General features: G+C 47.0%; 4 protein-coding genes across 5 annotated transcripts in view; 3 read left to right on the top strand and 1 right to left on the bottom strand.

The window, feature by feature from the left end:
• PUSL1 (pseudouridine synthase like 1) overlaps nt 1-4313 on the top strand; it is a 28256-nt gene extending 23943 nt beyond the window's left edge. Inside the window, exons 7-8 of the mRNA XM_054222168.1 lie at nt 2843-3005; nt 4033-4313. Of these exons, the coding sequence (XP_054078143.1) occupies nt 2843-3005; nt 4033-4064 (195 nt within the window). The 3' untranslated portion in view covers nt 4065-4313. The remainder of the gene's footprint in view (nt 1-2842; nt 3006-4032) is intronic.
• Nucleotides 4314-9440: 5127 nt separating this feature from the next.
• LOC128918227 (lysophosphatidic acid receptor 6-like) lies at nt 9441-11454 on the top strand. Its single transcript, XM_054222167.1, has 2 exons — nt 9441-10524; nt 11318-11454. Exon 1 carries the CDS (start codon nt 9453-9455, stop codon nt 10512-10514), a length of 1062 nt encoding a protein of 353 aa, XP_054078142.1. The 5' UTR covers nt 9441-9452; the 3' UTR covers nt 10515-10524; nt 11318-11454.
• Nucleotides 11455-12720: 1266 nt separating this feature from the next.
• On the bottom strand, nt 12721-24897 carry INTS11 (integrator complex subunit 11). 2 transcript variants are annotated; one of them, XM_054222165.1, is made up of 18 exons: nt 24776-24897; nt 24175-24361; nt 23155-23252; nt 22849-22922; nt 22405-22633; nt 22190-22288; nt 22057-22091; nt 21185-21323; nt 19463-19527; nt 18617-18806; nt 17840-17923; nt 17214-17303; nt 16496-16658; nt 15825-15932; nt 15145-15206; nt 14148-14290; nt 13654-13783; nt 12721-13006 (listed from the first exon to the last, which is right to left on the bottom strand). In XM_054222165.1, exons 2-18 carry the CDS (start codon nt 24200-24202, stop codon nt 12878-12880), a joined length of 1866 nt encoding a protein of 621 aa, XP_054078140.1. In that variant the 5' UTR covers nt 24203-24361; nt 24776-24897; the 3' UTR covers nt 12721-12877. The 2 variants fall into 2 exon arrangements, with proteins under 2 accessions (XP_054078140.1, XP_054078141.1); XM_054222166.1 differs by lacking the exons at nt 12721-13006; nt 24776-24897 and adding an exon at nt 13013-13165.
• On the top strand, nt 24799-26852 carry CPTP (ceramide-1-phosphate transfer protein). The gene is made up of 2 exons (XM_054222169.1): nt 24799-24996; nt 25071-26852. Exons 1-2 carry the CDS (start codon nt 24875-24877, stop codon nt 25591-25593), a joined length of 645 nt encoding a protein of 214 aa, XP_054078144.1. The 5' UTR covers nt 24799-24874; the 3' UTR covers nt 25594-26852.
• The last annotated feature ends 140 nt before the right edge of the window (nt 26853-26992 follow it).

The following is a 26992-nucleotide window of genomic DNA, read 5'->3' on the forward strand; positions in this document are numbered from 1 at the left end:
TCTGGATATGAGCAAGGGAAGAACAACAACATGCTTGAGAAGGGCTTGATATACAGCAGGGATTTGCCTCATCAGATGGTCTTGTGACAAGGAGAAAATGCCGGTAACCCATTTAGGGCATTAGAATGGAAATGCTACTTTAGTGACATTGTGCAGAGAGAACAGTTACCCATAATACTCGGCTCAGCCTAATGCCCTCTCTGCACAGCGAGCTGGCAGGCTGGAGTGAAGCAGGAACAGGCTGGACACGCTGAACTTGCACTCTGCTACCTGAGCATCTGCTTCTGCCCTCCCTCATAGAGAAGAGACTAGACTAGGCGGACCTTTGATCTCACCTCATATAGCTGTATAAGTATTGACATCATTAGAGAAAAGGGTTAAACAGCCCCAGAAACTGTATATGTATATTTTTGCTGAATAGCGTGGAGAAAGGGGGAGGCAGCAAGCACATGGCTATTAGAGATGTACACCATTAGTCTGCATTTACACTAGCTAACTCCAAGCATGGAGACATCAAAGCTAAAGTCATAGCATACAATGACCTCTAGTGAGGGATGGATAAAATAACATACGTCAAGGATCTGTGCTTCTCTGTGCCATCTGCTTAAAGGCAGGCTCCTACAGTGCAGTTTAAGATCAGAGCACACAGAGAGAGACAGTGCTTGCCTTTGGATAAATATATCTTGGCTTGTTGGCCCTTTTTCATTAGCAGTGATAAACAGGTTGCTTAGTGGGCTTTGGTTTATTCTTTTGTAAATGTTAATGGATCAGAAACTTAGACCGATGCTTCATTACAGCACTACGTTTAAGTTTTTGGAGAGCTTGGTGTGCTTTGAAAGGTCATTAATAGAATGAATGTTTATTTAGGCCAAATGACTGATCGCTTCTGCGCAAGCGGGGATGTGTTCTGGCAGCAGTGTGAGAAGGTGAATCAGGCAGGACAGTGTCTGCTTGGCCAGTTTCCCCCACATGTGTTGGTACTGCTGTTGCCTGTAAAATTCGAGACTGGAGGAGAGCTCTTACCTTCTCTGGCTTCATCCTTAGTTTCCCCAGGGGAAAAAGATGTTTCCGTGAACCATCTCTAGATGTTTCATGCACAAGCTTCCACAATGCCCACGAGAAGTAGGTAACCGCCTGTATACTGATCTCTGGATAGAAGTCTCTCTAGGAGTGCCTTGCTGAGAGCGCTTTTGGCACAAGTTGAGGGGCCCTTACTTGTCAGTTATTCCTCGACAGCAGCTTCGTGAGGCTGCCTTGACATCAGAAGTACCAGGAAGACAAGTGGTCAGTTCTGTGCCTTCGGAAGGATGTCTTCAGCTCAAAGAAGGGGTGGAGATAAATGTAGCCACCACAGAAGGATGTAATAGATCATAGGGAATTAGCATTTGGTGTGCAGGTGGCATTGGCGGATCCATGTCTCGGCCCTCCTGGAGCAGCGTATCTTCTAGGGATACAGAAGGAAAGGGTGTTTTTTAGCTGAGAGGATGCTGAAGCGTGAGAGGTGTTTACGCAGGAGGTGAGCACGGTGGTGTGAGATTTGTGTGGAGGGAGGGAATGGAAGTTGTGACACGCAGAGGTGTTTGAAATACCGGTTTGCTGCACTGGGGATGTTGTCTGGCAGGCTGTCCTACTTGGGGTTTTTTTCCTGTTACTTTTTTGGCTTTCTGAAAGAGAAGCAAGCCTCACCTGGAAACGGTGTTGCTTATGTATGAAGAACCTGTGAGCTCAACTCTCCCAGCAGGCCCACGAGCTTCCTGCCACAGACGGATGTGTGGGTGCTGCTGCTGTTTCTGAAACAGAAACCATCCTCTGCTCAGCTTTCTTCCCACACGTGACGAGAACAAGACCAAGCCTTGCTCCAAGGCAGTGCTGTGTAGCTGGAGATCATTGTGTTACAGCTCCTCATCTCGTTCTTATGAAGGCCTGTAGTTGTAGGGAGGGAAGACTTAAAGGAAGCAGGGTAATTCTGCTAGCTCTTTTCCCTTCCCCACCACCAGCTTTGGTCACTAGAAGATGCTGTGCCACTGCACGTTGCAGAGAAGCTCAGCTGCTGCGTGTTGTCACATCACTGCAATCAACGCAGAACCTAGGCAGCCCACACAATCCCTGCTGAAAGGGGAAGGGACACCTTTCCTCTGCAGACTGTGGGGTGACTGGGACTGCTGGGATGTGCTCGGTGACAAAGGGAGTAGGATCTTTCTGAAGAAATAAAGCGGGCACTGGAGATGCTCCCTGGAGGCGTGTGATACCAAAGGCATATGAGGGGCAGCCAGGACTGGCTTGAATCCTGATGGGCGAGTCTGGGCTGTGACTTGGGATACTTCAGTGGCACTTAAAACAAGGGTCAAAACATTTTTTGTGGGGGGGAAATGCTTGCTTCCCTCTGAACACCCAGCTGGAGCAAAGTGCCTGGCACTGGGAACAACTGGTAGTACTAGGAACAGTAGAGGAATGCTAGAAACTAGGCTTTCTGGGAACTATGGGTTTAATAATAATGATCACAGAATCTTCATGGTTGGAAAGGACCCTTAAGATCATCGAGTCCAACCAAACAACCTACAATCTCTGCCACTAGAGCATTCCCTGAAGCGCCGCATCTAGACATGATGTACCTATATTCAGGAGCAGGCTTATATTAAGAAATCATGGTGGTATCATTCTTTCCTGAGTGACAGGCACTGAACTCTCTGATGAGGTTTGTAGCTTGACTTGCCATCAGTAGTCACTGTGGGCTGTTAACACAGCATAACACTGCCGATAGCGCGAGACGCCAGACAGAACTTCCTAATCCCTTTCAGTTTTACAAGGGCACTTCCTAAGCTGTTTTCTCTGTTTTTTCCAGGTCCGAAGAATGGTTGGGGCTCTAGTTGCAGTTGGCCAGGGAAAACTAGCACCTCATCATATAAAGGAGTTACTGGAGATAAAAGATTCACGAGCTTTTCCACCGAATGCCATGGCTCCACCATCTGGACTCTTTCTAAAATCAGTGGAATATAACGAAGCAGGTAGGTGAATGCAGAGAATGGCATTTGTTTTGTAGGAGTCAGATCCGATACTGAAGGGAGCAGTAACACCCCCAGGCTGACCTATGGCTCACGCCTTTGTTCATTGACACCCACGTTGTAGTGAATGCCCCAGGCTGTAGAGGTGTTTGCAGCAGTTATGGAAAAACTGTGTAATTTTTTTTCCTGGTAGATATCCTCTTACTTTCAGGATAGTAAAAGAGAAGTTGTGTTGACACTGACTTTGAGTTCTCACGTGAATGATACTTTAAATTTTCATAAATTCTTGTTCTGTCCCTTGACCATGTATAAAGACCAACTCTGCTGTGGTATCGAGGCGTCACAGATCCTTCTGTTCACTCGCTTCTCTCTTGGTGTTCATGAGAGGATTGTACAGTTTGGAGAACAGAGAGCAGATGAGCCTTTTGCTTATATGGTGGCTCTCTTAATTTAACAGCATCTGATCTAAACTATTTCATTTTTTTAGCTTAAAAACAAAAAAAAAGGGGAACAGGGCTAAATTTGCAGAAGATAGCAAATGGATGTCATGGAAGTTTGACGTCCCTGCTAGGGATAGCAGGTATTTAAAGCTGCAAGGATTAATCTGTCTCTGATTAATCCAGTGCCCATGAAATGTGGATACAAAGGACTGTCCACCACACTGCAGACCTTCTCCAGGCTGCCTTGTCTCCGCCAGACCACAGACCTCCTACGGGTGGGCTTCGAGCGTGCCGTCTCCTGCAGCAGCAGCGCTCACGCTGGGGCTTAAGGAAGATGGAAGGGAAGGGGAAGCAACAAAGAGCAGTGGAAGGAGCTCGAATGGAGTTCTGAGCCCTTGGCCTGGCCTTGAGAAGGCAGCTGCTGCGTCCTGGGCTGGGCCCTCTCCAATGGAGCTTTTTCTAAGGGTTCTGTGCCAGTGTGGAAGGAGCCCAGGCAGGAAACGAAGAGCACAGGTTCTGAGGGCTTTCACGTGGTTTCAGTGCCATCTTTTTTCCCTACATCAGTGTTTTCTTGGTTCTTTCCCTCTCAGATTTGGACACTACAGTTGCCCCAGGAGAATAGCAGCTCTGTGAGATACAGCCGTGTCTGAAAGGACTGTTGTGGATTTGGGATGGACGTTTGCCAAGTGCTCTTTACGCAATACACGGTCTTGGTCTCAATAAAAATCATTGACTGGGACTGTAGGCATCTGCCTATTGTTTGTTCTTGCCCTCTGAGACTGCCAAGGGGAAAGGAAGAACAAGTCCATGCTGCTTTCGGATAACCGCGTTTACTTCTTTTTTTCTGCAATTCTGGTGTGTGTGTCTCAAACAGGAGGAGGAAGGAGCGGGGCTTGGGGTTTTTGGTTTTGTTGTTGTTTGGGATTTTTTTCTCCTTCTGTGGTGCGTGTGGGAAGGATACAGGCTTAGAACGGGGGAGAATGTAGCACACTCCCTCTCTGCCCTCTCCTCTGTAGCCCCGGCTTTGTACAGCAAACTGCAAGGGACAGCTGTTACTGTTTGATGCGGTGACTTGCAGAAATAGCCTTTGAAAATACTTGCTGTTTCCTCTCCTCATCAGCAGTCACTCTCTTGCTGAACTGTAGTGGTGTTTACATGATCCTGTTCCCTGGTACAAAGTCATGTCTGTTGCACTTCGGATGTGGCGTGTTACAGGGGAAAGTTCCTTTGAGGTCACTTACAACCTGTTTTAATGGTCGCAGCCTGGCCTGGTGGCACAGGAGCAGCTGTACGAGGGAGTCAGCCTCAGCTTGAAATGAAGCGCTTTCGGTGGTGACATGAAATGAAGCTTTGGGTGGTGGAGGCTCTGCAGCAGAAGGTGGCTGCCACGCTGTTGCTGGGCCTTCATTTGCTTGTTGCCGCCGTCTGCTCTGCCATAGCTGTTGGTGCAGCGGCGCTGCAGGTCGCGCTGGAGTCTGTCGGTGATCGAAGGGCACGTGAATCATAGTGCAGAGCAGAGAGAACTCTTTTTTTCTTTCCCTTTATTTTTTTTCTGTTTTTTTTTTTTAAACCACTCTAACCTCGGGTTTTGCCTGCTTGCCCCAGCAATAAAATACCCATTGGGTGACTTGTGGTTTTTTCCTCATGAATGACATCAGAATCCCTGTCTGTTTTGGTTATAAAATGGCTGTTAGAGTGCTAGGTTACAGGAAAGAGGATGAGAATTTTGACTTCGGAAGTTCACAGAAGCAGCAATACCTGGTTTAAACACTCCTGGAGTGGAAGCAACGTGCAGCTGAGATTCCTGGTACCACCATAATCTCCCCTTTGTCCATGAGAGGAGAAGAATGACAGAGAAAGCCAGTTTGTCAGAGCAGGCAGCCCGCTTGATCAGGTAAGAGGATGTTCTTTGTTACGTGGCAATTCAAAGTGATATAGATGATTGTTTTCAGATAAATAAAGGAAGAATCTTAATAACGCCTTGAGAGACTGTGGAGTTTCCACTCCCTGTTTGCACGGTGGAGAGCCACAAGGACGACAGAGGGGCAGGCAGCAGTTCTTTTTGACCTCTCTTAAGGCCACCCTTGCCTTTGGCAGTAGGGTTTGAGTTAGGGAGTGTTCCTCATACAGAACAGGAGGACAGCCTGTTCCTAGGTGTCCCCTCGTGAGAAGTGACACATCTCTTCCCTACTCGGTTCCAGGCAGTAGTTTTGTCAGAGACCTGCTTTTGACAGTGTGAGAAGGAAAGGCAAGACACTTCTGGTTACTCTCTCCCTTCCCGTGGAGCGTGCTGACTGCCAGCTGCTTTATTGCCGTGAGGACTAACTCCCAAAGACGATGACAGAGCTTTGGAGGAGTCGTGGGTCTCCACCATGGAAAACGAGAGCTGAAGCTGCTGTGGGACCTGTTTGTGCTTTCCTGGTACAGCTTTGCTGGGTGAGAACCCAGAGGCGGGGATGCTGTAAGGTCAGATCCACACCAGCAGCGGGGCTTGTCCATCTGTGTTCCAAACTTTAACGTGCCCGTATGGTTTTAGACAGCGGTTTTGCCTGAAAGGGAATGGCAGCAATGTCTTGCTCTTCCTTGCTTTGAGGGGAAGTGAGAGTGCGGCTGCAGGCCCCTTTCAGAGCGTCTCAGACCGAAGCACTGGCACCTGGTTCCAGAGGGGCAGCTCTGGCTCTGCAGACTGGTGGGACTGGAGGGCAGGGCGGGCTGAGCTGGTCACGGGTGGCTTTGGGTGGGAGCATTGTGCCTCCCTCCTGCAGTGGGTGCATGGAGAGAACCGAAGCACGCGCTGTGCCGGCTGGGTGCTGTGCTCTCCCCCCGGTTCTGGGGGGGCGGAACGCTTCGCTGGCGGGGCAAGTGCTGTGTCTGGGATCCGAGTGACGGCTTTTCATCTTCGCTTCCTGTGGTTTCTTTCTGCAGAGCAACGCGGGAGACTCTGCAGGGCATCTTGCAGCGCAGCCTGTTCTGGTGTTAAAACTCTACGCAGAAGAGCTTAGCAGTGACCTCCTCACTGTGGGGACTCTTTGGAGAGGCCGGTGTACTCAGCTGCAGCCTTTGCACGGGAGATGATGGTCTGAGCTCCGGTGAGTTAACTTTCTGACTGAACTTTTTATGAGTCTTTACAGGGCAGAAAACCAAACCAACTACTAGTGCTGTTCAGGTGTTAATCAAGCAACTGCTACTGCAGGCTCAGGTATCGCAGCGTGGGTTTTTTAGTTTGGTGCGTTTGGGTTTTTTTTCAATAGTTGCAGTGCAAAAATACCTGCTATTGCTGTTTCTGCAAATGTTTCCCAGTTTCTGGTTACAATAAAAACCTATTGGGTTTTCGGGCTCGTTATCAACTCCAGTAAGTGGGCGACCCGCGTTCATCCAGGCAGTGGTGTAGAAGCAGACCCATGGCTAACTGCAGGTAGCACAAAGGACTGCTGGGGAGTTTTGCTTTGTTTTTTAAATCCCAGAGCAACTGTTAAAAATAACCTAAAGACGTTTAATTAAAGAACACTCTCTCTTAGCATCATAAAATCTACCATCAGTAGAGAAACTTCCATACAAAGTCCTTGTCTGAATAATTTATTTGGGGTCCGTCATTAATATTTGTTATTACAAAGGGTTATTTAGCATTCTTTTCCTTTTTATGTTGCATTACTAATTCTTTTCAGCTGATTCAATTTGGACACCCAGTACACGGGGAGATCTGTTTTCTCTGATTGTTGGATGGTGATGCTTTAAAACTAAAAAGAGGTAGAGAAAAACCTCACGCTTGACCGGAGTTCAAAGACTTAAGCTTGGTTTTATATGAAAACATTTCTAATAACTTAATGAACTCGAAATCCACTGGAAACTTTGTCTGCTTTTCTGTGGTTGTGTAAATCAAATACCTTTGCACAGAAACAGAAGTTCAGTGGTGCGTTTTGGTTGTTTGGAAGAAGTAACACCTCCCTCAAACAAACAAACAAAAGCCCAACAAAGTAACTCTGGGGAAGCAAAGCTGGATTTGGAATTTAATCAGAATCCATATGTTTAAAATGGTAGAGAAGTAAATGGTACATTACTATAAGAGACAGAAGTGGCTAGACACGTGGAAAGCATCTGTTCAGTCGTAGACTGTCACTTCTATTACCTTTCACAGGGAATTAAAATAACTTCAAACGGATTGATGTATGTAGCGGGGTCCTGCAGCGTCTGTGTAACAGGTTGGAACTGGGTTGAAGACTGACTGGTAAAATACTCCATGTCAGGGATTTATTATTTCCCCCCGGCCACCATTCCTTACTCCTGCTGGAGCTTAGATGGGTTGATGTTACCTGATGGACGATGAGCGTTAGTGGGACACGTGTCACTGTGACAACCTTCACCTCTCACTGACCAGCAGCTGAGGTGTTGGCGTTGCCCACTGGCCACTCTTAAGAACGTGAGACTTAAAGTGGATCCTGTTGCAGCTGGGGAGGGATTTAGGGGATTCAGTGAGGCTGAAAGTGCCTCTGTGCTCGGCACTGGTGAGGCCTCACCTTGAGTGCTGCGCTCAGTTCTGGGCCCCTCTGTACAAGAGGGACATTGAAGTGCTGGAGCGTGTCCAGAGGAGAGCGACCAGGCTGGTGAGGGCTCTGGAGACCAGGGCATACGAGGAGAGGCTGAGGGAGCTGGGCATGTTTAGCTCGGAGAAGAGGAAGCTGAGGGGAGACCTCATTGCCCTCTACAACTCCCTGGAAGGAGGTTGGAGAGAGGTGTGGGTGTTGGCCTCTTCTCCCGGGTGAATAATGACAGGACCAGAGGAAATGGTCTGAAGTTGCGGCAGGGGAGGTTTAGATTAGAGTGGTCAGGCACTGGAACAGCCTGCCCAGGGAGGGGGTTGAGTCACCATCCCTAGAGGTGTTTAAAGAGGTGTTTAAGAAATGTCGAGATGTGGCACTTCAGGGCATGCTCTAGTGGCAGAGATTGTAGGTTGTTTGGTTGGACTCGATGATCTTAAAGGTCCTTTCCAACCATGAAGATTCTGTGAAAGGAACCGATATTAGTGTGGTATCGTGCTGTGAGCAGCTTCTGTGCCTGGGTGAGGCCTGGGGCCGTACTGCCAGGGGGCTGAGTGGCATCAGTTTCAGGGAGTCCTTTAGCCAGACGCGTTTTGCCGTCCCATGGCAGTCACTCAGCATTGAGCATAAGGAACTCTTGTGTCCAGCTTCTACAGAATCTGGGGACAATGTACATGCTGTTTGGAAAAATTCCTTTTGTTTGTTTTGGAGCTGTGACCTGACAGTGTCAGAGACATCCTTACTGGGCTTGTCTGGTGAGAAGCAGTAGATAACCTGTCCCCTTTGCCATCCGGATTCTACAGCCTCTGCCTTATCTTTCCCCAGTTGCAACACTCTACTTTGAACCTAGAAAAGAGAGATTTTCGATGGCTCTTGCTCTGGCAAAACTCTGAGATAAAGGTTGTTCTAAGTCTTACGCCGCTTAAAGCTATGGCTTAGCCATGCCTGGGTGTGTATTGATTCTCCCGCGTGTCTGTGTGTGCGTACAGTCCCTCTGCTGTCAGTGAAGGACCCACGTAAGCAGCGATGTATACTTGCCTACCTAAAGTGAAACCATTTTTTTTCCTTTCCAATGTTCCAGTTACCATGTCGGGTGCTTTTGACTTCATTAGGTAAACAACTCTTGGGAGGAAGTGTGATTTCAGAGTTTCCTTTGGAAAGTACCCAACAAGCTACCTCTGTTAATTTGGTGTTGTCATCTTGTGATGATTTTAGAGCCACTAACTAATCTGACTACTGTGTAAACCTAAAATGCCCTTGTTTTAAAAGATTAACTCTCCCTTACAGCAACACCACTTTCCATCTAAACATCCTGAGCACCGACCTCTGAACCACAGCCTCCGCCAGCCGTAACATCGCTCAGTTGTGCAGCTTCAGCTCTTTCCCACCTGAGATGAACTAGAACTCGAGAACCTCCTGAGGTAAGGGATGGCTTAAGACGTTTATCGTGTGCCAGGTATCCTCCAGCAGAAATCATGGCAGGTATTTCCTGGAGTGACGGAGGCTCCAATGAGACAGTTGCCAATGCCAGTTCAGAATTCAGCTTGGAAGCAGACTTCCAGTATTCCTTGTTTACTGTCATCTACAGCATTGTCTTTGTGCTGGGACTGGGAGAAAATGTCTTGGCTCTGTACCTGCTGTCCTGCAGAGTGACGCACACCTCTCAGTCCTACGTGTACCTGATTAATCTGGCTCTGGTAGACACCTTGTTTGTTTGTGTGTTGCCATTCAAAATTCATTATCACCTGAATCGGAACAATTGGATCTTTGGTGACATGGCTTGTAGGGTAACTGGGACTCTGTACTACATCAACATTTATCTAAGCATTGCCTTTTTCACCTGCATTTGTGTGGATCGCTACATCGCAGTGTTGCACCCCTTCGCATACATCCAGATCAAAGTCATCCATTACGTGATGGTGGTCACGGTCCTTTGGGTGGTCGCCCTAGGTGTCATGGTTCCACTTATCCTTGGAGGTCCCCTCCACAACAGTGGCGCGAGGAACACAATAGCGTGTTTTGAGAACTTTACTACGAGTAGCTGGACTTATCGCATGGCACCGTACAACATCCTGGCCTTAGTTTTTGGGTTTGTGATCCCATTTTCCGTCATTCTGATCAGTTACCCTCTCATTGTGAAGCGGATCTCCCAGATCAAGCACAGCATTCGCAAGAGGAAGGCCCTGACCACTATCTACATCATCTTGCTCATTTGTACTTTGTGCTTTCTCCCCTATCACCTCACTCACTTGCTCCACTTTTTAATGAGAATCCAGGTCATCCAGAATGAGTCATTCACCAACCTCATCTACAAAATGCGAAGGGTCACCTTAGCCCTGGTGAGCTTCAACTGTTGCCTTAACCCTCTCTTGTACTACTTCACCTCCTCCAGCAAGCGATGGCGCTGCAACTTCAAGCTCAGATTCAGGTCTAAAATTGTGTACACAATCTGCGACCAGAAATTCAGGGAGTCCTCCTACATTTATAAAGTACAAGAGGGACACGGAAATAAAACCCGCAGAGATGGGATCAACTGAGCTACTTCAAGTAAGTACAATATTCCTCTTTCCGACTGTTGCTTTGAAAACAAACCCGTGAAGCCTTCCGTTCTTTCCTACAGCGGTCGTCACATCAAGGCAACACCGGGGGGAAGTACCAAACAGATATTTATTGTTATTAGCCAACTTGGGTGGTCCCTGGGGGAGCCGTATTCTCTGACAGTGCTAGACAACACGTGGGGAAACACCAGTGTGCGTGAACACAGCGTGGTTTGGTCTCCTTTGGTTTAATTCTGGGGTTGGTAGGAGAACACAGGGCCCTTCTCTGGAAAGCGGTACAGCCCAGGAAAGGGTTAATTGAAGGAAACCAGCCTCCTAACTGACAGTAATCTGCAAGTGGATGTGGGCAGCCCTGCTTGGCTTTTCCCTATTTTGGAGGGCTCCTGTGTTTTCTCCCTGGGGCACACCGTGGCCAGCTGGGCTCCCAAACTGATCCCTGCCCACATTCCACAGCCAAATAAGGGCTTCTCCTCCCTCCCTGCGCATGGAGGGATTGGCATCCCGAGGAGGGGTTCAGTGCAGGGTTTCCACCATCGCCTGCCTATGGATTCAGGCTGAACATCTGTTAATGCAGTTCCAGAAGATAACAGATACAAGTATTTATCAGTCGGTTAACCCTGCGTGGTGGGTAAAACAACCTCCTCTCCTCACATGGTTACTGCAGGAGTTGCACAACTCCTTACATGGTGCCGGCCCGGTCAAATGTCAAAGCTTTCTTCAGCCACTGTGTTTACGTCACAAAATGTGCCTGACGTGTTTCACCCCTTCTCTTGTATTAACAGAACCACACCGCTTCTGAGAACTCCTGTTTTCCACCCCGTGAACTATGTGACTTCGGCGAGAATTTCTCGTTCGTGGGTTATCAGTCACCAGAAAACCACGGGCCTGGCTGACAAACCTCCTTCAAAGCCAAGGGTTTACTTAAGAGGATGTGATTTTTGGTAATGGATACACAGATCTTGCTGTTGCGTTCCTTCCCACACCACCCCCACGCTTCAGAGAGGGACAGATGCTGTTGGCCTGCAGGCACGCAAGCTGCTGAGAATGGAAGGGAAATTGTCACAGGCTTGTTTAACATGAACCAAGGTTTGCCGGACTGTCGCAACGTGCTACATCAGTATTTCCACTTTCAAACGTGCACAAAGTCCTGCTGCAACCTGGCACGTGCACCAGGTGGTCGGGGTTCCAAGGTTATGCTGGGCCATTGGATGTGGAACGAGAACTGCCAGGGAGCTTCAAGGCAGGTGTGGGATTATTGTGGCAGAAGGCGGGGGGGAGATGATAAATGATGGTGTCTCTCTGATGTGTAACTTCTCTTCGCACCACAATGGCTGTTGCAGCTTCTGCCCATATTCAGCCAGTTTGCTGATGGCAGCCGATGCCACAGTCTGCTCTCTGGTCAAGGACAGGAGGTAAGAGGTTTGGAAAATAAGATGCGTGGGCGTAGGGGGATGTTAAGGTCTTGGTTTGTGGGGGGAAAAAAAAAGGCATTATGATGGTAAGTAAGTGAGGGTCTTGAATTTGGGGGGCTGTACTGATCAGTTAAACCCCATCACTGAACCACTTTAGCCATCGGAGCTGTACGCAGCAAGCAAACCAAGAGCAGATCTGAAATTTTAATAGAGCTAAAGCTTTGTAATAGAGGGCTCGTGTGGGTGCAGTATTACACTTGTTGGGATGGGCCTGACTTGCGTTATTGCTCCGTGCAGTCTGTATCCTGTTCCTAACGCTGGGGCAGCCACTGCCCTCTCTGCCTGCCTGTATTTTGCTCTTAGCTTGGAGGAACTCTTTAAATAGTGGTGAGAAAACCTGCTCAAACTTTTCTAAAATATTGAAAATAACGATTCCTGTGTTCCTCTGCTTGACTGGGCTTGGTAAGAGAAGTGCAGATCCTTGCCGTTGTAGAATGAAGCTGATGAGAGCCTCTGAGGGAGTATTAGGACAAACTAATCTTTTATCTTTCATGAGATACTGCTATTTTTGTCCCATTTATAGGCTATAGAAAAACTTCCCAGCACTGGCGGGACTGTTCTTTCCCACTAAGCACAATTTTTATGTTCTGGACAGAGGAAGGAAAATTTTTAATTATTAGAGACTCCATGGAGGAGCAGAGCTTTCCTGCAGGCTGGTGAGCCGTCACTGCGGGCAGTCAGGGCACTCACGCTGCTGGGTAAATAGCACCTTCAGGGCTTTACACTTTTTCCTCTGTTCTACTCGTACTTTGCATTTTAATTGTGAAGCTTTAAAAGCTCCTTGTTTTGCTCTGCACTGCAAGTTTCACGGGAAGTGAGCTGTGGGAGGGGAGGAATCCTGAGTGTCTTTTACCTTACTGTGTGAGCAACTCAAAGCTTGTTCCTCGGGACTGGAAAAACAGGCTGTAACGGCTCCCGGACAGGCTGCCGACGGGGAGATCCCGGTACTGCTGAGCAGTGCACGCTGCCACTGCAGCAACTGGACAAACACTGTAACTCCTTTATTAAACAAAAGCAGAAAAAGACATTGACTATGTAAACAAAATAAAATCTAATCTCTCTGAACCAGCACTGCGCCTGCTGCTCTGTGGCTCACGCTGTACTCTGGGGCAGTCCTTTTTTCAGAAGGGACGTGAGGTAACTGCCCAGTTCTTCATCCTAGAGAGAAAAACGGGATGAAAGCAATCTTCTACTTGACTTTCCCATTTGGGGCAATAAATTTTCAACTCTGGTACCTAGAAATAGACTGAAATAATTCTTGGGCCCATCAAAATCTAGTGTTAGCAGTGTTCAAAAAGGAAACCAGTCCCGTTTGCACAAATGCATTTCTGGGTCTTCTTTCAAAGTATCGGCGTAAAACTCCCATTTGCCAAAGCAGGTGTCTGGACCTGAGGTCTCTCTTTGGAAGAGAAGGACCATTTTTCTTGAAAGCAAAGAATAAAGAACCATTGATGTAATTTTTTTGTTGCTTTGCCCTCAAGACGACATTTCCTTGCTGTAAAGAAAGCATTTAAAAATACAGCCAGAGAAAGTACGCTTTTTTAAGGAAGAAAAGGTCGTGACTTTGTCTAGGGCAGTTTGGGACTGTAAAGGAGGTAAGATAAGATCAGGGTTGCATGAAAAGCGCGTCTTCAAGCATTTCCTACCTGGTAAGTCCAGGAAACGAGCAGAACTTTGGTTCCTTGATCCTCTGAGTGTGCTGTGGCTTGGATGAGAATGGACTCCACTGTTATAGAACCATCGGGGAGATGCTGCACTGAATAATCTTTCAGGACCCTGGTAAGAGAGAAGTTTGATGATTTATTTTGGATGGAACAAGCTGAAGGGTGGGTCACCCCCTCTATCTTTGAATCCCGAACACCAGCGTTTTGTTACTACTTTTAGCTGGGTCTCTGAGCCAGCACCTGCTGCCCAAGGAAGGGAGAATGGGGCCGATTCGTAGCCTGCTTGTTTTGGTGCTTATATTAACCGTGTAGGATTTCCTACAGAATTTATTTCTGGCTTTGACAATAGCTGTAGCTCCAGCCTGAACCCTGTTCACCTGAGCACAACACCGCTCGCAGAACGGACCAGCTGCCTGTAGGAAGGGAAGAGCTTTTAAGCTTCATCTAAGAATAAGCTCAAAAAAGCCAACGCTTACCCTTTGAGATGGTTATATACACGGAGCACTGTCTCGTGTTCTTTCCGCGGATCCTGAATGTGAACGCGGCAGGTGAAACGCAACTGATGCTCTGCAAGCCCCAGCTCCTTCAAAGCCTGCTCGGGAGAAACCAGGCGAAAGCTCTGCAGAGGAAAATTACAAATCTGTTATAAGCTATTTCTTTGCTTTTTCTGAAGTTTTATTCCTCCTTTGCGTCAGCTGCGTGGTTCATCACTGCAAACTCCAGCAGGTAAGATCGTTCCTTTTCAACCTCTGAAACGTCTCGGCACATTTCAGTCACAAGCACAAACAGCCTGGCACAGAGGTAAGATGGTGGCAAAACCTCCGCCTAAATAATCATACCCATTCTTTATTTCCCCAAATTAAAGTTGCTCCCTTAATGGAAGTTGGTTTAACCTCGTTATCGGGGGAATGATTTGTTTAAATAAACATGGTGTTACAGAGTAAGAACAACTCCCTTGGCACCTTTCCAGCCTTGTCCAGCAAGCTGAGGTCTACCAACACCACACTGCTCCTTGATTCTCTTGATTTTTACAGGCACAGGGAGTCGGAAACACCTTGGCTTCACAAGGCCGGAAGCCACAGCCACCTCAGAATGGCTGTAGCTGCAGGGGCCCAGGTAGAAAACAGACTTTGGACAGAAGGAGCTCTTCAAATGTGTCTGTTTCCCGTGACTTCATCCATGAACATTCATGAGAGTGGCCAGTAAAAATTCTACTTCCGCAACACCCTCAGGAATAGCAAGATACCAATTCTGAAGTTGTGGGACTAGAGAAGACCATCAGTCAAGACAACGGCTAAGCTAAAGAGTCTGTCTTACGGATTGATCTCCACAGGTATGGTGTTACTGGGCCCTTTCCAAGAAACTAGGACTGCTTACCTTTAGCTCCTTGGTTCACCCAGACCTCACTTATGAATTATAACAACATACTTTATCAGAGGACACAAGACAACCGTAAGAACTGTTTTTACTTACGTTATCCTTCATAATTAATGTCCCATGCATTAGCTTTGGCTTCTTGGCATCTGGTAAGAGACCTAAACAAAGGCCAATGGAAGAGAAAGACAACATGGTTAACGATCATGCACTTACTTTTCACACAAGACGATTCCTCTAGGACTTAACAGATTTGATTTCCGAGTCACTGCTGAGGCTCAGAGACTAAGATTTTACATCTTTGTTCTGTCTGTTAAAGCGCATGATGCTTAAACCATTAGTGCTCTAGAAACATAAGAAACCAAGCTTAGTAATACACACGAAGTGCTTCTCTTCCCACATCGCTTCCTATTTGAGAAGTTTTAGCTTTTTCTTAAATGGGGTTTATAAAAGTAATTCCAGTTTTGACAGCCCTAGCTAGTAAAAGCATACCTGGACTTTGTTTTCACAGTGAAGGGGCAATGAGTAGCAGACATGGTGGAGTGTGTGTGTTTGTTTTTAAACATTATCGACTGTACATTAACAGCAGAGTAGCCTTCATTTCACAGGAAGCCCTCTCAACCACTAAATGCTCATAAAACCCGTTCTTTTACAGGAAGAACTGCTCTAAGTCACCATTGCTACAAACGGCCCTGCACCACTGTTCCCACCCAAGATAAGTCCTAGACAACACAGCGGCAGCGCCCAAAACATTAAATTCTTGGTTAAAAATGTGTCACCTATTGCTGTTTCTCTCTTCAGGAGTCCCAGGGATATGTCCACTGGAATGCTGGGGTTGGTGAATATCGTTGTGGTCTCTCCGTTTGCAGGCATGTAACAGCTGACATCTGCAATGCAAAGGCCCGGTGTCAGCGCTGCTGCAGCAGCACCTCCCCTCCCACGCCCCCCTTTCGCCCCCAGGCAGGGTGCCAGCGTCCCCAGAGCAGGACTGCCTGCGCTCTGATGTCAACAACAAATTACTGCAAAGAAATCTGCAGACAGTAAGTAACCAGCCAATGCGACGTCTGTGCTTTCTCCACTCCTTTTAAGAGTAGCAGTTTCTAAGGAATTAATCTTTTTCTGGAGCTCATTCCCTGTTAGCAACCAAAATTGCTCACTTACAATTTCAGGTGTACCCTGCCTGCCTCAGCTTCTTTTAGGAGTCTAAAGAAATAAAAACTCACTAAGTGCTGAACCGTAACAATACAAACGTAACAAAGCACCTTGTACTTCAGGTCTACATGGGCATTAAAATTAAGTGGGCTTAACGCGTTAAGCAAGAATGCTGCAGTCCCGGGGTGACTGGTCCTGTAAACGACAGCATGCCTAACTCTGGCCAGTGGATTAAGTATGCGAATTGCAATGCCTGCCTTCTACTGCCATTCCCTCTAAATGCCAACACTATACGTACGAAATTCCTGTTCTATTTTCTGCTTCAGAAACTCCATCTTCTTTGCTTCACCGTGGACCAGCAGAACATTTCGTGGCTCAGCCTGGCGAATCAGCTGCATTATTCCCTTGGCATCAGCGTGGGCACTGAAGGACATGTACTCCACCTGCATCTTTACTTCCAGCTGGGGGGGAGCAGAAAGCACAGGTTTTGTTAATCAGGAACTGCTTTGGTTCTCTACAGCTTCCACACCACACACAGACTGCTCTGTATTTAGTTTAAAGAAGGAAATTGGAAAATGAAGTTGGAGACAGAGCTGCTTATCAGCAGAGAGGGAATACAATGCTGTACAGAAAAGCTTTCAATAACTTACGGGATCAAACTGCCCCATTTCAGAGCACAACACCTGCTGCACATTTGCCAAAACAAGCCAATACTTAAGGACGTGAGTACTGGTTTTTTAAATATCCCTGTCTGCCTAAAAATGTATCATTTTCACCTGTCTAATGGTGCCTAGTTATTAAACATTACAGACAGGCCCCTGACAAAGTCTGACTGCAGAAAAATATACACTGTTGCCAATATAAAGGGGGAAAAAACCCTATTCCAACCCCAAAGAAAATGTTGCTTGGGTATTTCCCATGTTGTGTGTGTCAGATTCCCGTTACAAGTACATGGTCTCTAACTACCACCTGAAGAACTTCCCCCAATGATCCTCTTTCTTGAAAATAAAACTTACTATTTGTCTTCCTTCCATCTCCAGCTTGCGCTGTCCACTCAGAATCTTATGGCCCACAGTTCCCTGCACACAGTAGCCTGGCATGATGACCTGAGAAGGAAACCAGAAAGATCCGTGTGTGGCCTATACGTAGCACAGCTGTCGTTAACATAACAATAGCCACAAACACACAATGCCGATATAAAGTTGTGTTCTTCCCCTCTCACATACCACCATCCTTCACTGGAATGCTGCTCGCTTTGTTCTGCAGCTTGTCAACACCCAACTCCAGAACACACAGGAAAATGAAATTAGAAAGCAAACTACTGAAATGTACACACCGCTAAGTAAGAATTAACGCTAGCTACGAACGTCTCTGAAGCAGCTTCAAATTAACAAAAGCCACTTTGAAAATAAAATCTCCCACAAGCTGCTGTCCCAGCCATGCAGCTCCTCTGCTCGCCCTGGCACACCCAGCAAAGAAAAATCACAGCTTGAGAGGGCTCTGCCCTGGGTTGGGTCACTAAAGGACTCGTCTCATTTAACCCTGGATGCTCAGGAAAAGCTTTCCTGCCGCCTTTGTTCTGATGCCCGTGTCAGCACCACTGTCACATTAAAACAGCACTCGAGGAAACAGAATTTCTTACCATATTCTTTTCATTCCCTGCCCATTTCCTGAAGATCTGAAGGGACTGTCCTGCATGAAGCATACCAGGGGTTGCAAACACAACCTAGAATTCAAAGATGTACCAAGAATCACCACAAAACACCGGGTTTTTTTCCCATTTCTCAAACCAGGACAACTTAAAATACATAAATATTTTAGAACAGTGGAGAGCATCCACTAATCCACATCACAGCACGCTTACTACATCAAAGCTCTAATGGGGATTTTTGCTACTTTATTTTTCCCACCTTGTCTAATTTTCAAGTAAATTGTACCGTTCTAGGATATTTTTATGAGCACCCATAGTGTCTGATAAAAACCTTGAAGGGTTTTATAATGCTGCTTAACATGCTCGACAGATTCCTCTTTCAGCCTAACAAACCAGTTAGAAATAAAACCAGCGATAAGAGATGGTGCCGTCATCTGTTTCCTGACTTAAGTCAAAAGAATATACTGTAAAAATTACAGTTTGAATCAGGTCCAGAGGTATAGATTATATGGACATGCAATCTTTTTTTTTTTTTAATTATTTTATCTGGGCATTTCTACCTTTACTGAAATAAAGATAGATCGTTCAGTTACACAGATAAAAGCATTCAAATGGCCTGGCCACAAGAGGGTTTCAGACGGGATGCTGCTATAAATGGGCAGAGGATGGCGAGTTTTTGCCTGTCTGGCTTCGCCAGGAACACAGTGGTGTAAAACCAGCTCCCTCACACGGCACGTCCGCTCTATTACCTGGTTAACGGCCACCTACCATAGGCCCCGGATTGTCTGCAAAGGCTCGATCAAACGCTTTGATGTGTTTGAATTCAAACATGTTCCTCTGCACAAATGTTTTCCGAATTTTCTGATTAGTCCAGGTGATGAAGAGCTTGTAATAATGATTGGCCTTCTCCGTCAGTCCCGTGGAAAAATAAATTGGAGCCTTCAAGTTCATTCTTTCCCTGTAGAAAGAAGCGTTCCAGAGACTCGTGAAGGCCAAATTAGGATCCCCGCTATCCATGCTTAAACTCCATAAACCTATGGAGTCTCCAAAGAGGATTTTTTTTGCATATCCGACTCTCAATGACCTATAAATCAGTATTACGCTACATCGCTATGCATTAACTTATTACTAAGTAGGCTTTAGTCCAATTCTCCTTCTCGCCCACTACAGACAACTTCCTTCCGTTACCAATGTTAATCATTCTGCTACGGGAAACAGTAAAAGCAGCAGCATTTGGTATTATCAAAACCATTTCCACACAATGCCTATAGGTAAGTTTAATACTTACATCATTCATTGCTCCTCCCCCTCCCAGGAAAACAGTTTTACAACGTGGCAAAGATGCAATCAAATTTTTTAAAGGACAGAGGCGTGGAGTGCAGTAGAAAATGACTCTGGATAACAAAATGGTTAGTTTATTGCTTAGAGTCAAGAATGCTGGGAAATACATGGAAAGAAGTAATTCCGCAACGGGTAGCATGGGCCGACATGCAGGGGAGCGCTCATGAGAACACTTGTACTGAACAGACACAACGTCTCACAGAAGCCTGCCAGCACCACAACTCGAGGAGGACAGAAAGGAGGGGGAACGTGCACAGAAGAGACGGCACTCACCAGAAAGTCTCCAATAAAATGCAAAGTTCCTGGGCACGTCCAAGGGCAAAAACTGGGATAAGAACCTGCAATTGAGATATGATTTACAGTCTGTGAAACAGGATGTAAATGGCCCTGCAGCGTGACCACTTCTGAACGAGTCCCTCAGTTCCCTTTCACTTTCTGATATTCTTTTGCTGACCTTTCTTTCCACAGGAACGTGTTCTCCTGCAGTTTTGGAACGAAAGGCACTGATATTTGCCCAGCACCTGTGCGCTCGGCTAAGCCTTCGGTTTGTACGTACAGAGGAAAGCCTCTGGCAGGACACGGTGCTTGTGAATATATTCAGGTCTGTTCTCTGCTGGACAACATGGTAACAAGTTGTTGACAGCAACAGTTCTGGCATTATTTGTGGAAATGGACAGTGAGCATTTCTGTCCTTGGTCGCTTTCTCTGTGCTGGGGGAATTAGGACCTCCCTCCCCTCCCAAATTAAGACAATGCGGGAGGAAAGAACACAAAACTGTTTCAATTTCCAATGTTTTCTTCAGTTAGGTGCTGTCGCTTGGCAGCGAAGAGTTTACCACCACTTTTTTGTTTTCCAGATTCAGAGGGAAAGCCATTGTCTACTTCTTAATGGAACCGTTTAGCAAACCACATCCATTACCAAGAGACTCACCCCCTTTTCCACAAGCAAGCCTACGTTTTGCCCCTGCTAAGACAATAAGAATGAATAAAATACAGGGCTTGAGGTCACAAGAGACAAACTACTGTTAACTTTCAACCAAAACGCAGTTCAAGTTCTACACGTACAACCAACAGCCAGACTAACTTTCCATTTAATCGAGTTAAATGAACCAAGTCCTAGGAACCTAGAGCCAGATCCTCAGCTACACTGAAATCAGTAAAACGCTCCTGCGTTCCAAATTTCCACTTCTAGTTCCATTTTCTGAGGGGTTAAAATGCCTCTTTTTATAAAGTCTTTTCCTAGGTGTGCTCTAAATGGGGCGTTAATGAAAAAGGATCTCAAAAACAAATTTTATATTAGCAAAGATAAGGGCTAAGCTCTAAGAAACAGAAAAGACTGCCTGAAATTCTAAAGCAATAATGGACTGATACAACTAACGGCCGAGTTCCGATGCTCTCATCGTGTGGTCCATGTGCTAGCTGAAGTTGTTCACATCAAACCACACGGGACTGGAGCGGGCTTACCCAAGCAAAGCGGCCAGGCAAGTGAAAGCCACCAACAAGGTACTGAAGCATCGTTTGCTGCACGGCGAGCACGTGCTGCCACGCACTTGGAGGGGTTTTATGGTACCAGCCAGCACGGCGCTGAGCCGCACAGAACAGGACACTGAGCAGACAGACCTGGCTACACTGGAAATCCTTCCTGATCAAGTTTAAAAGCAGTCTCAGTTTCTTAATTTACAGGACTGAGAGGATGCTTCACTATACAAGATGCAAATCAAGTTAATTTTGCCTTTATCCTCCATATTTGCAGACTGTAAGCACAGCATTTCCTTTACTGTCTCATTAAATCAATTTGGTTTTCTTCTTGGTGTAATTTAAGTGTTTAATATTCTGTCTTTTAAAGTACAGAAGGAGGAATATAAAAATGCCTTCAGTTTCATGTAGTGGTCATACATAGGTGCCTGAGTTAATTAGTAGTTACAGGGCACCATGGAGCCAATAAGAGCCTCACAGAGAAAAAAACCACATCACTTAGGTTATCAAAACGCCATACCTTCCCTCCTCTTTCTACAGTCTCATGAACTTTCTTCAGGAAGTCTCTTTCTCTGCAGCGTTTGGAATCTCTGATAGTTGTGGCATAGGTGGATTCACTTATTAATAAATCCGGGCGACACTTATCAATCCAGGCAGCACTAGAACAAAAGGAATTTAAAAAAAAAAAAAAAAAAAAAGAAACAAAACAAAACCAAAACAACAATCAGGAGACGGTATCCAGCATTTCTGATCTGTGGGTCTCAAAGATGGGTGGAGAACATCACTGTCTCCATTTGCAGATAGGAAAACAGGTACACAGATGTGCGTCCGCTTGCCCAAAGTCACCGAGGAGTCCTGTGGCAGCATCAGGACTCCTCTCTTTGCAGGCCATGCTTTCTTTAAATTAATCCAGCTCACAATAAAGACTACGGGTTTTGAAAAGCAATTCTTCTCCAGTCTCTTACTTGTTTTAAATGCCTTACAATATTATTCCAAATAGCATGAATATTATAAGTCTCTTATAGATGCCAGTAAAAATAAAATGAATGTTAAAGCTTGCAATTGGTGCTCTCCTAGAAAGTAAATACATTTAGAAGATACCATGACAATAAAACATTTCAAACATCTAAGCCCAATTATTACGTAGCCTTAAAAATAGATTAATACGAGTATATAGAAGATTTACATTAAGGCCTATCTGGAAGAATCAATGTAAATCTGTTCATTCTTGTAATTCAAAATGCATTTATCTTTCCAGCAAAGACATCGTTACGTGTTCCGGTCTCCTAACAAAGAATCAATGCTGATAAGCCCCTAGTATTAACAGACGCTCTGCTAAAATCTTCCCGTCAGAAATATATACAACTCATAGAGACTCAGTTTCCTACTTACCCTAAATGTCTGTCTGGTGTCATGTTATAATCACCCTAATGGAAGAAGAGAAATGCATTAACATTCTCAAGGTAACGAGACGGGCCATTTAAAGGCGATGTAGGTATCTATAGATGGTTTTTTGCATACTCACAGTGTACACAACTGACTCGCATCCAACCTTAATCTGGAACATGGCCGCCCCTAGCACATGGCCTGCATAGTACGCCTTGATCTCCAGCTCCTCATCCACCTGCGCCAAGAGACAAACACTGCATTACTGCACACATTTCAAACAACTAAAATTGCTCTGCCTTCTACAACAATACGGCGGGTCGGACCCCAGAGTAGGCAGAAACGATCGCTTACCTGAACTGTCTGGTGAAGATGCACAGCAACCACTTTTTTCATACAGTCTTTAATCATTTGAGAAGTAAAGAAGTTTGTTTCCCCTTTCTTGTCTACAGTTATTTTCCTATAGTCCTCCAGGAGGATGGGACAGATGGCCTTGGTAGGATGCGTCATGTAAATGGGCCCGTCATAACCCACCATTTCACTGAAATACGGCAAAGCTCCACAATGGTCCAAGTGAAAGTGGCTGCAAAAAGACATAAAGGATAAATGAGATGCCGCACAGGAAATCAGCTTGCCTGCTTCTCAGATCTTGCTTCAGATTTTTAAAGCACTGCGTGGCGTAGAGGGACTAGCCAGAACATGAATGACGGACTGACAACACGTTTGGGCTGTTAGGGACAGTACACAAAGCTTTCCCGTTTCCCATCTGAGCTCTGCCAAGGAAGGAAGATTCCTCACCTGATGATCACACAGTCGAGAAAGTCAGTCAGCCTTCCGTTCTGAGTGATGTAAGAAAAGTCAGGAAAGCGTCTCTGCAAAGACACGAAGGGGCAAGAGCAGTTCATTCTCTTCCATAATCCAGCTCCAGCAGCAGTTGATACACGTGCGCAATAATCACACCTAGCTAATATTACTCCTGCATCACGTAAGATGGGTCAGGCAACGTTCAAACAAAAGGGAACAGAGCGGATCAATGAACCTGGAGCCCTGCTGGGAAAGGCCAGGTATCTCTACCCAACATTCAGGCTTCTCCACCATACTCACATCATCGTTGTAGCCCATGTGCATCCCACAGTCAAGCATTACGTTTTTCCCGGCAATAGACACAAGGATACAGCTGCGCCCCACATCCTGGCCAGCTCCTGGATGGAAGCAAAGACAGACAAGTAAGACGTCTCTGGGAATGCTTACAATCACTTAAAAAGAGAAACGTTTAAAGGTCTGCACAAACTGCCTAACCCTTCTCTGATGCAGGGGAAGACTATATCCTTTCTTCCAAGCCAGCAAATCTGTCCGAAAGGAGGTAAATACGAACTGTTTTACCCCATTCCCTGAGTTATGAGGAGGCCTTCCAGCTGCAGTTGCAAAACTGCAGTAAATACAGCGCTGCATCCAAACCCATAAGCAGTTCAGGGCACATTTGTTCTCTGCCCGCTGCTGTGCAATCGCAGCTACACGGTTTCAAGTAAGAGCAAAATGATCTCTTATCTGGAAAGGATAAGAGACGTCTGTCACGGAACTCAGAGTTCCGAGGGCTCTGCACCTCCCCAGGCACGCTGCCTCCCGGTGAAAGCCCAGACCTTCATTAAGCTCTAGTGAAGTCAATTCCAAGCCAGAAAACTATCCATCAGGATAAAGCAGTTCTTCTGCTTGGCACATCCTCTGCCCTCTCAGTACAGAAACGCACCTCAAAACTTTCTGTGCAACCCATTAAAAAAAAAAAAAGAAAAATTTGCTTCCTGCGAATCTTTAGCACTGCTAAGTGAACTGATACTCCGACTACACTGTCCAATACTACAACACCTTTACCAGTATGTATTAACGAATCCTGTAATCAAAATAGAGTTGTCAGACCTTCGGAGTCTTACTTGCTTGAAAGACAAAAGGACAGTGACACGCTGACAACAACCAGGTGTGACACGTATTGCAGTACAACACTGTGAGCAGTTTTTGTGGCACGGAAAGGCAGGTATGTCTCCAGCAGCCTAACGCGTATTACTTGGAATTCTAAATTACAAAGTTTTTCCCCGTTTCTATTTCAGGATGATTTTAAATTGGACTTACCCAAGGGAGTGACTTTTATTTCAGGCATTTTAACAAACTCTAAAGCTCAAACTGCGTGACAAATTATTTCAGAAACAGCCTAACGGGGTCCTCAAAACCACGAGAAGATTTAGCCGGTTTTACAGCTGCCATCTCAATTATTTTTTCAGCATCGGGCAGACGACTTAAGCAAAGCCCCAACTTCTTCCTAGAGGGAAGACAGCGAGAAAACACCGGTCAGATCCACGCGTGGGTGATTAACAACAACTAGAAACTCGGGCTTCCACGATCCCCACCACCGCCACGACCCAGCAAAGGCGGCCGGGGAGAGGGAAGGGCTCCCGGCTCGTAGTGTTTATTCACACCGCACACCGATCGCCAGCCGCAACCCCGCCGCCCTGCTGAGGTAAAACCTGCCCGAGGCGCCGCCGCTCCCGGCCCCGCCGCTCCCAACGGCCCGCAGGGACGACACCCCACAGACACCCCCGCAGCGCGACCCGCGGCCTCCTCAAGGCCCGCCCGACACCCCCCCCCCTCACCGCGGCCTCCTCAAGGCCCGCTCGACACCCCCCCCCCCTCACCGCGGCCTCCTCAAGGCCCGCCCGACACCCCCCCCCCTCACCGCGGACCGCCCGGCCCCGCCGTCCCGGGCCTGCTCTCGGCCGCCGCTGCGCAGGCGCGTCCGCCCCGCCGGGCGGGGACCGATGGGGCAGCGGCGGTAATGGCGGTGGCGGCGGGCGCCTTCAGCCTGCGGGAGGTCCTCGCCGCCTTCCAGACGTGCGTGACGGAGCGGCGGGAGGTGCTGCTGGGCCCCTACCTCCGCGGATGGCGGGGGCTCATCCGGTGAGTGCCCGCGGCGGCCGCCCCCGGCCCGCGCCCGCTAACGCCGGCCTGTCTCACCCCCGTTCCCCCCTCAGGTTCCTGCACAGCCTGGGCGCCATCTTCTCCTTCGTCTCCAAGGACGCGGTGGCCAAGGTGCAGATCATGGAGAACTACTGCGGCGGCGAGCAGCGGGAAAAGTACGTGTCGCTGCAGTCCATGGTGGAGTACGAGCTGGCCAGCGGGCTGGTGGATCTCCAGAAGCGATCAGGACGGCCCGACTCCGGCTGCCGCACTGTCCTGCGTCTCCACAGGGCCCTGCGCTGGCTGCAGCTCTTCCTGGAGGGGCTGAGGACGGGCCAGGAGGACTCCCGCACCTCCGTCATCTGCACGGACTCCTACAACGCTTCCCTTGCCGCCTACCACCCCTGGGTGATTCGCAAGGCGGCCACGGTGGCCTTCTGCGCTCTGCCGTCCCGCAACGCCTTCCTGGAGATCATGAACGTGGGCACGGCCGAGGAGGCTGTGGCCATGCTGGGTGAGGCCTTGCCCTATATCTGCGATGTGTACGGCATCACCCAGGAGCTCTTTGCCCAGCATAAGCTGCTTGACCTTCCTTGAGGGGAGGGATGTTCCAAGAGCCGTGCCACATTCTGACAGAAGTTGGATGAAAGGGGGAAACGGGGCATGTTTTCACAGACGCACGAGGGTCCGGTTCTCCGTCCGTGGTCGCTCTCCCTTTCCTTTTCCAGCACGGAGCTGCCAAGTCGCAAAGCTAAGAAAAAATTCACTTTATAAGAGAAAATTGCACCTTTTTTTTTTATATATGTACATATATCTGTCTCTGTGTGTGGAGCCTCAGCTCTACAGTAAGAAAAAAAACAGTAGTACTGTGCTAAAGGGATTTCTTTTCCTGGATTCACCTTCAACTCTCCAGCTAGACTGGGAGTGGGAGGTTTTGTTTTCTTTTTGAAGCCAAACTCTGCAACTTCAGCAGCTTCCGTGGATGTACACCAATAGGCAGGACCTCGTGTGACAGCACAACTTTCAGATGTGGTGTCTGAGCACATTAACACGACATGCAAGCTCACTTTGCCACTTTTGTTTACAAGCTGTTCCTTTGAACAGGGGGGGCGGTTGCCCTCCGTTATGCTTTAACCATGACAATACAATCATGAGTAACGCGTGTCTGAAGGGAAGCTTTTTTCCTTGTGGTCACAGACTCATTTGATTATTGCTGCTAATTCTGTGTCCATGAGAATTAAAGGAAAGGGTGGTGTTACAGTAAGAGACCATTCTTCCTTTGTGCTCGGATCCATTAAGCAGGACCTTCCTTCTGTGCAGCTTCCCCTGTCCATTAATCTACGCTTTATGCATCTGGGGATGCGGAATAACTTTTAGTATGTACTGCACAATACCGTATATCGGCTGGAGACTGGACCTTACCTGTGGTCTCATGATTATGTTTGGGTTTTTTTTTAATGAATGTGTCAAATGCCTACAAAAATGACTTCTCTGGGGAGAAATCTGAACTTGTACTGTACGTCACTACTTTGTGAGGCTTACGGCTTCCATTGCAAATCACTGTATATAATAGCCGGTGTGTGTATGTATACATATACGCACACACCTAAGTATGTAAAACAAGAGTTTACTTAGCTTTTTGAAAGCTGAAAAAACACTATATTGTTAGTTCAGGATGACGTGAATATTTGGGGGAGAAGGGAGAACCCCACAGGCTGGGACATGTTTTGATGTATCTCAGATAGAAGGCATTTTGGCCTAATGTAACACTGAACAATTCAGGAAGTCACTATTACCTCATGGAGATTAAACAAACTGGACATTAAATTATGTGAATAAAATGCTTCTGAAGAGTATCCTTCATAGGAATGCTTGCTTTCTTTGTGGTGCTTGCTGGAAGGAACATGACTGCATTATCCATTATTATGTCGTGTCCTTCACTAGCAGAGTCTGTTTCGTTTCCTCAGGGATCAGGTGTGCAACCAACGGGCAGGAG

The sequence above is a fragment of the Rissa tridactyla genome, chromosome 16 (genome assembly GCF_028500815.1).
Source record: "Rissa tridactyla isolate bRisTri1 chromosome 16, bRisTri1.patW.cur.20221130, whole genome shotgun sequence".
NCBI classification, from domain to species: Eukaryota; Metazoa; Chordata; class Aves; order Charadriiformes; family Laridae; genus Rissa; species Rissa tridactyla.

Excerpts from the sequence above, each read along its gene's own strand:
- LOC128918227 (XM_054222167.1), top strand. The coding sequence starts at position 9,453 with ATGGCAGGTATTTCCTGGAGTGACGGAGGCTCCAATGAGACAGTTGCC.
- INTS11 (XM_054222165.1), bottom strand. The coding sequence starts at position 24,202 with ATGCCTGAAATAAAAGTCACTCCCTTGG. Across the intron at positions 22,289-22,404 it reads ATCTTCACCAGACAGTTCAG|GTGGATGAGGAGCTGGAGAT; the intron begins GTAAGCGATCGT and ends CTCTTGGCGCAG. Across the intron at positions 13,007-13,653 it reads TCGTTTCCTGGACTTACCAG|GAGTTACAGTGTTTGTCCAG; the intron begins GTAGGAAATGCT and ends TGTTTAATAAAG.
- CPTP (XM_054222169.1), top strand. The coding sequence starts at position 24,875 with ATGGCGGTGGCGGCGGGCGCCTTCAGCCTGCGGGAGGTCCTCGCCGCC. Across the intron at positions 24,997-25,070 it reads GGATGGCGGGGGCTCATCCG|GTTCCTGCACAGCCTGGGCG; the intron begins GTGAGTGCCCGC and ends TTCCCCCCTCAG.